The sequence below is a fragment of the Nanorana parkeri genome, unplaced genomic scaffold (assembly GCF_000935625.1).
Source record: "Nanorana parkeri isolate BGI_ZX_2015 unplaced genomic scaffold, ASM93562v1 scaffold910, whole genome shotgun sequence".
NCBI lineage: Eukaryota > Metazoa > Chordata > Amphibia > Anura > Dicroglossidae > Nanorana > Nanorana parkeri.
Window position 1 is genome coordinate 569455 of NW_017307178.1, and position 8794 is coordinate 578248.

General features: G+C 42.1%; 1 protein-coding gene across 1 annotated transcript in view; it reads right to left on the reverse strand.

Moving 5' to 3' along the window:
• Window positions 1-8794, reverse strand: part of PACS2 (phosphofurin acidic cluster sorting protein 2) — a 110804-nt gene that overhangs the window by 66237 nt on the left and 35773 nt on the right. The window contains exons 2-4 of the mRNA XM_018566038.1: window positions 2823-2910; window positions 1247-1336; window positions 415-540 (exon numbers count right to left, since the gene is read on the reverse strand). Coding sequence (XP_018421540.1) covers window positions 415-540; window positions 1247-1336; window positions 2823-2910 — 304 coding nt within the window. The remainder of the gene's footprint in view (window positions 1-414; window positions 541-1246; window positions 1337-2822; window positions 2911-8794) is intronic.

The window sequence follows — 8794 nt, forward strand, 5'->3', positions numbered from 1 at the left end:
CTAATTATGTCCACATTATTATTGCCAAAGCTGTGAAAACATTTTTCTTTTTTGCATTTTTCTTTTTTATAAAAAAAAAAAAAAAGAATTTACATATGCATATAGCACAACAAATGAAAGCCCATTTTCCTTTAAAAAATGGTATATAATATGTGTATGTGCAATGCATGAGGAAGATGGAAATTATGGTTAAACAAACACATCGCAAAAATGGCAAAATTGCTGTGGTCCCCAGGAATGAAACCATTTCTGAAGCTGTGTCACTAAGGGGTTAGGCTTAGGCCAGTAAATGAAACACCAAAGGACAAAAATACAAATATAATGCTCCTTCATAAGACTCTTCTAACAGAGCAGATAATGAATAGATTTCCATCTTTTATATTGGAAATTTGACATTATTACTTGGGCACCCACCTCAGCCATGTTGATGCATCCAATCGCTAAAGTTTTGTAACCCAGAATTGTTCGATTTTTATATCTTTTCCTCCGCTGAAGCATTATCTGGAGTTTATTTCCTTCCCTTTTTAAAAAGTGAGGGTACTAGTAAAGAAAAAGCAAGACAACATTCATGTTACTCTTCATGCTCGACACCGACAACGGTACTGCAAAACACCCACATTTCATTTAAAAACACAGAGGGGGATTTATCAAACCGGAGCAGACAGAATCTGGAGCAGCTGTGCATGGCAACCAACCAATCAGCTTCTCGGTTTCATTTCAAATCTTAAAGTGACATTAAACCCTCAGATTTTTTAACATAAAACCAATAGTGTAATGTGCGCCTTACTGTAATCCATGGTAGTTTCCCTTCTCTTTGCTGCTCTTCCTTTTAAATCCTCATGTCTTCTCATGCTGGGGGAGAACTTCCCTTTGAAGCTGACTGCCTCTTCCTGTAGTGCTGGCTCAGGTTACAAACCTACACACAGACGCCATGTATCCATTTCAGAGACAAGGCAGTCTGCTGCAAAACAGTTCTGCCCAGCATGAGAATTAAAAAGGAAGAGCAGCAAAGAGAAGGGAAACAACCATGGACTACAGTAGGGTACACATTACAGTATTGTTTTAGGTTAAAAAAATCTGAGGGTTTAATGTCACTTTAACTGATCAAACTGAAGAGAGAAGCTGATTGGTTGCCATGGGCAACTGCTCCAGATTCTGCCTGCTCCAGTTTCGATAAATGACCCCCATAGCATTTCACTGTGCATAAATACAAGTCATCTGAAATGCTACAATAAAACAATATTACCTGTAGTGAAAAGGTAAGTGCAAGATCTGTTTCAACTTGTCCACTAGGTGGCAGCACAATCTCATGGGAGCGAAGAATCCGTTTTGAACCCTACGGTTAAAAAAAAATAAAAATACAAACCATGAAAGTGAGTTCGAAAAAACTAAAATGCTAAGATCTCCGACGGTCTAAAGTGCTGTTAATCATCAAGTCCTATACAGTGTAAAAGGACGTGAGGGCATTCCATCACTAGAGCGGAGGAGACAGGCTGAAGGGACCAGTCTAGGAGCCATCTGGGACCGTGGTTTCGGCGAGTATATCTTATTATAGCTCCCGAGGCAAAACGAGCATTTAAGTCTTGCAGTGCATGGGTAGCCCTACTCCAAGGTTTAAGATTTTATTCACCCGGAGTTCTTCAAGTCCACTGTGATTTAAAAGAGAACTATGGAGGTACGCGTTTTTTCCCATAGTTCTCTTAAAGGAGAACTATGAGGCGAGTGCTTTTCACTCACCTCATAGTTCTAGCCGACCTGTGACAATGAAACTGTCACAGGTCGGCTCAGTAGATCGGGAGGTGAGCGGGAGGTGAGCAAACACATCGCTCACCTCTCGATCCTGTCACGATCTCTGCCGTGACAGGGGGAGGGGCTGGATTCCCCTCTCCCCGCTCTGCCAGCTCTGACTGGCGGAACGGACGGGGGAGGGGGCGGGTACAGCTGGCTCTGCCTCTAGATAGGCAGAGCCAGCTGTCACTCACGCAGCTGGGCGGATCCTGTCGTCTAAGTCGGGATCAGCTCCGGCCGGAGCTTGCGGTATACTGAGCTTAGGGTAACGGGAGGACGCTAGTTTGTGTCCTCCCGTTACCCTAAGGAGAACTATGGGGAAAAACACTGACCCCATAGTTCTCCTTTAATGGTCATGGGAAGACATATACTAACCAAAGCTCAGTATATAGCGAGCTACAGCTCGCGGTATTTTGAGACCGCTGCAGGGGGGCGAATCCCAACATTACTGTCGAGATCCACCCAGCTGCGTGAGTGACAGCTGGCTCTGCCTATCTAGAGGCAGAGTCAGCTGTACCTGCCCCTTCCTCCGTCTGTTCCTTCACTCAGCACTGGAGAATCAGAGCGGGGGAGGGGGAATCCCTGCAGGGAGATGATCGAGAAGTGAGAGCTACGGCATGTGTTCACTCACTTCCCGATCTATTGAGCCGACATGCGACAGTTTCATTGTCACGCGTTGGCTCGACCTATGAGGGTGAGTGCTTTTCACTCACCTCATAGTTCTCCTTTATTGTTCTATAGCAAGGGTATCCAAACTTCAGCGTGCCAGCTGTGGTGGAACTACAAATCCTATGGAGGCACTGCAAGACTAAGACAGCCACAGGCTTGACTTCCAGAGGCAGATGAATGATGGGATTTGCAGTCTCACCACCAAGTTTGACAACCCCTGTTAGCTGGAAAGGGATACACATCTTTAAAAGAATATGAAGGAGGAATGTATGCAAATATTTTGTATACAAGGATATAGGATTTAAAGTTTGAGCTTGAGTAACCTAAAACCACTATGAGGTACAGTTAATAGAACGTGTGCTTACTTGCATTTTTACAGCAATAACCACCGAAATCAGTTCCTTATCCAGCTCTTTCACAACAAGCAGCTTTTTCAGAGTCAGACTGCACAGCCTAGAAAAAAAAAAACAAGCAAAAATGACTTGCAGACATTCATTTTGTTATGGAAAAACAACAACCAAAAAAACCCCCTTTTCCTCCTTTGGATTAAAGGAGAACTATGGGGTCAGTTTTTTTCCCCATAGTTCTCCTTAGGGTAACGGGAGGACACAAACTAGCCCAGCTGCGTGAGTGACAGCTGGCTCTGCCTATCTAGAGGCAGAGCCAGCTGTACCCACCCCTCCCCCGTCCGTTCCTCCAGTCAGCGCTGGCAGATCGGAGCGGGGAATCCAGCCCATCCCCCTGTCACGGCAGAGAGCCGTGACAGGATCGTGAGGTGAGGGAACCCGGTATGTGTTCGCTCACCTCCCGATCTACTGAGCCGACCTGTGACAGTCTCATTGTCACAGGTCGGCTTAGAACTATGAGGTGAGTGGAAATCACTCATGTCATAGTTCTCCTTTAAAGCCCAGCTTCAGCCATTTGGTCAAAGCTTTGAATAGGCTTGGGAAAAGTTATATATTTAGTGACATTTTCAATACTGTTTGGGAACCTATTACAATCTCCCCCAACTTTCTATGCAGTCACATGAACAGGAATTGAAAAAAATCTGACGGGGATACAGATCCCACTAGCCTTGTCATCACATTTTCCAAGAAAGGTACAAACCTCAGATGTAAACATATCTCATTACACAGACTGCCTGGTGCAAAAACAGTGCATGTCCTTCAGCAGCCTCCACATTTTTATATATGTACATCGCTCCACAACAGAGTTCAACAAAACATCTCAGGCACATGTATAGGTGAAGATGAATAAAAGGCATTGTTCTTTATAAGCATGGCACAAGCACAACAAACAGAGGGTATTGGTGATCCAGAGGACAGTTAAGCTGGCCATAAACTGCTCAGATTTTCAAAAGAACTATCGTTCTGTTAGTTGATGGGGATTTAGACTATAGTGACAAAAAACTTAAACACTTTCCATCCTGCTCCTAAACTAACGAAATTCTAACCGTGAATGTGGTTTTTAGGGCTGCAACCAACTAATCGATAAATGAGAATAGTTGCCAACTATTCTCATTATAGATTGGATCCCCTAGTTCTCTCCTTCTCACTGGGAGGAGGGCACGGCAAACAGTGCGGGGTTGCAATAGCCAGTCTGCTATTGGCTATTGCAGTTTGAAATGGCCAATAGCAGGATGGCTATTGCACCTGTACACTACATGGTGTATTTACAGTCAGCTGCCGACTGTGGAATCTTGCCACTGGCAGCTGTCATTCCCTGGCTGAAGCTATTCAAGCGCCATGTGCATACAGCACAATTTTTTTTTAAAAGGTGGGAAGTCACAGTTTTGGCCTGACACATTCTGCTGCGGGAGGTGCATTGCAGTGCCATTCATTTCAATGGTACCCCAAAAGCAGCCTGGCTATTGCACCCACCCACTGCTTGCTTTGCCCTCCTCCCAGCGTGGAGGAGCTAGGGGATCCAACCAACTAACTGTTAATGAGAATAGTTGACAACTATTCTCATCATCGCTTATTATTCGATTAGTTGGTTGCAGCCCTAATGTGGTGGCTGCATTAGTTTACTTTATGGGGGTTTTTTCACTTTATATTTACCTGGTAATCCTATGAATAACACTTTCTGTTTTAGGGTGGCTATACTACACTGTATTTTATAAAGAAGCCATGTTTGTCATCCTGGGACAGGATTAACATCTTCTCCGTCACCATTGCATGTGGGAGTTGCGTAATTTCATAGTTTAGAAGGAAGATAACAGTATTGAAGTCACACTAAGTTAGGCTGGGCACACACCTTACAACCATCGCAAGACTTTTGTCTTGCGATGGTTGTAAGGTAATTTTAAAAAACGTAAGATCTGCCTATCTTGGACAGGCAGATCGCACTTGCAAGCCACGCCCCCGAGGGGTGGGCTTTCCGATGACCGTAATGCCGAACGGGCAGTGTGCGCTTGCGCACACCGGCCCGTCCGGCTTTTATCTTACGAACATGCTACACACCCGCCGAACATCGTACGATGCTCGGCGGGTTTTCGAACATGTTCCCAAGATAAAAGTAGTGCGACCTTACAGTAGTAGAGGTCGCACTGCTTCCACACACCTTACGATAATCGTACGATCGCAGGATTTCCCGCGATTATCGTTTGGTGTTTGGGCACCTTTACAAGGACACCAAATTTCTGGGAAGATATTTTCACTATTACTTCCCGAAATCGTTCTAATTCTGAAAAATGAAAACGAATACCACTACCACATCCAATGACAGGCAAGCTGTAATATATTTAATCTGTTATTCGATTTAGATATCCTTTAAAATTGTCAGTTAAACACACAAAAGAATCCACTTGGAAAAAAGCCTCTTTGCGGATATTCATCCCTGCAGAAATTTGGAATGCCTAAAAAATTCCCCCTATAGTAAGTAATCTGACAATCTGTAGAAGTAACTAGCCAACTTGTGATCAGCTAACTGGCCAGAATTATTGTTTCATAATACCAATAACAAACCGAGGAAAAACAAACTTCCTGCCAACCTTTTATTGGAATTTAATAACTTTAGCTTTTTTTGTTTTTTAATTCAAGAGGTTTTTATTAATTGCAACAAATGAGTAACAAACATACGAAAGGTATAAAACTGAGCGTCGCAAGCATAGCATAACAAAATTGTGTGGCGGTAAGACACAAGAGTATAAGTACATCCAATCAGGCATACAACAATCAAAGCAGTCGTGTTGCATAAAATATTCACCTGTAGTGAAATTGTAAACAATTACAATAATGAGTAAAAGGAAAAAAGGGGGAAAGGAAAGATTAGAAAATATAGATATAGAGGAGAAGAGCGCTCCAACTGTGCCCACCACCCAGCAATGAACAACCATCAAAAAATGTCAGTGATAAGAGTTCGACAAGGCGAGTACCAAATGTACGAGTCAATAGATTTTGCAGCCAGGGTTCCCATATATGCTCAAAGCGTGGTAACTTATCAGCCAAACGTGCAGAGCTCCGTTCATTAATAAACATCCAGTGTAATCTCCACAAAACTTCCGCAAAGGGTATCGGGACTGATAGCCGGAGTCGCGCTATGGTTTCCTTAGCTGCAGTGAGAACATATAACAAAAAATGACGGAGTTTGTGGAGGCACTCTGAAGGGTGATTAAGTAGTCTCCAAAAAGGTGAAGCACGCAACATAGTATTCAGAAGCTCAGAAAGAAAATCATATACTAGTGTCCAAAATGCTTGCACTTTGGGGCATTGCCACCAAGTATGAAAAAAGTAGCCCATTTCTCCACATCCTCGAAAACATAAGACTTCAGCTTAGTTAAAGCCCAACTAAAACTTATGTATGCATTACTGGAAAGCAGTCAGGCTACATATACAGTAACACACTGCGCCAATAGTTTTTTTTTTAATTCCCAAAGTTCTGCAATGAGGGTAAAAATACCCTTTGCTGGCAGCACCTTAGAGGCAGACCAATGCTCTCACATACATGCAGCAGCCCAGGTCTGCAGCAGTCCAACACCCTTCCCACAGCTTCAATTGAGCAGCATAATTGAAAACCCAAAATGTTTGCCAATATATTGTTACATGACACAACAATAAAATTATATTTCAGGATTACATGACACCAAGTCGTTCAGGGGAAAGTATAGTGCCATTTTCAGCACATAATTTAGATTATAGTAGTGTAATTTAAGTGTAAATTTCATCTTTTGACATAATTCCTATACCTATTTTTTTTTCCATTTCTTTATTGACCGAACAATAAAAGAATAGTCTTCAAAACATACCACGTAGAACATCCATGGAAGACAATTATAACATTCAGAATATAATGTATCATACTAGAACACAATAAAACAGTTTTCATTCTTAACCTAACAATATGATTAGTACCCTGAAGGCCAAGAGGTAAATTTAGTGCAAAAAAGCAAAATGCTAAAAACAAAAAAACAACAGTTTAAGTTCATCAAATAGGGGCACAGCATCTTTTTTGGCCCCATCGGGAGACGCGGGAGAGAAGAGGAAAAAAGTATAGACCACAAGAATAGGTGGATAGAGGGTAAGGAGGAAATTACAGGGAAACCACCAGAATGGAAAAAAAAAAAAAAAAAAATGAGACTAGTACAAAAGGGGAGGGGGAGAGAAAAGGATCCCACTTTAAGAGGAGGCTGCTTCCCACATCCACAACATGAGCTTAACTTAGCTCTCCAACTGGTTGATATAGGCAAGGCATGTTTAGTGGCCAATGGAGACTCAGAATGACATGTAACCGAGGGGAAAAAAAATTATCCAGGATCGCCAAGTAGTTACATTTCTCATCTGAGTTTTGCAAGGAAGCAATGAGGTCTTCCATATCATGAATAATCATGAATTATGTAAATATAAAGATTTGTAGGTTTGCTACTATAACTAGGTGCTCTCACTGCTTAAAGCAGAAATAAACAGCTTTGTAAGTGTTTTTATCCCCCTAATGTGCAAGTATGCACAGCAATACAAATACACAATAAGAGCACAGTTACAAGTATGACCTTCTCCAGCACTGTCGGGTCAATCTCATGTCCTCAGCGCTGTCCCCCAGCGCCGTCATTTCCACTTCTAGGGTTTTGGAAGTCCTCTTCGGCCATTGAATGGACACTGATGAAGTAACTCTTGCACATGTACACAGGAATTACAATTCTCCACTATGCACGGCCCAATCATGGTATCTTAAAGATGCTGTAATTGGGCTGAGTGTAAACAATGCATGGCACATGCACCGTAAAGTGTAAAAAAAAAAAGAAGTTGCTACGGGAGAGAAATAATCTTTTTAGCAGAAGAAACTTTGTATGTCTCTTTGTAAGTTAATTTCCTGATGTAGGCACAGTTAAAAGATAGTATTAGTACCGCCTCATTTTGGGGGGCTCAAATGTATTTAATTTTTTTATTGTCGGCGGTTTATTTTAACCTTAAATCATATCCTGTGGCTGCCAGTGATGAGACATTTTTGAGCTTGTGTTGCCTCGGTAGGTGTAGGTTTTTATTGCAGATAGCTCAGTTTACTTTCCCCGACTCCTATCTTGTAACTGTGGTATGGAATTTCAAAATATGGATTGATGCTAGCTGTTTCCACTGATATACAGTAGTTTGCTGGAAAGAAAATTAAATCACAGTATTTTTGTTAACACATAGGAGCACATTTTGCATAAGATTATATTACTTTTTTATACGGATTTCTACTGCAAGGTCAAAGATCAATTAACACTCCACTCCTTATGCATTTCCTTTTCCCTGAAGTACACTCAAGTATATTGGTTTAGGCGATATAATGTGCAAATGGATCAATGCCAAATATTCACAACTGTCAGCAGCAGTTAAAAATAATATGGTCACTTCTGATTACTGTAATTGGCAAGATGGAACTAGACAAAGTTGCCCCTCTCAGCTCTTTATTTTTATACTCGCTTTGTCATGTGCGGGCCAATCCCAACACTGGGGGCATTGAGAATCATGAAACATAAGATAGCTGGCTAAGCAGATGGCTTACTTTTTTTCATTCATGCAGCCAGAGACTTCCCTCCTGAACAATACTGCAGAATTTCACAAATTTGGAAACGTCAAATTAATTGCCGAAAAATAATTTTGCCATTTGACACTTCTGAGAGTTTCAGATGCCAGTGTCCCCTGTGTTTCCTACTAACCCCCTACATCACTGCTGTGTACTGTAGATACAAAAGGATGATAGAACCACAGTATGCAGTGGGGAACACCGGCATCTGACACTCCTAGACGTGTTGAATGCTAAAGAGTCCGATAGAAGCCGCTGTGCTGGAATGAAGGGAAGGCAAAAAAGGGAGCCGCTGGAGAACGGAATATGATAGTTCTTCTATTGGAAAAAAGTG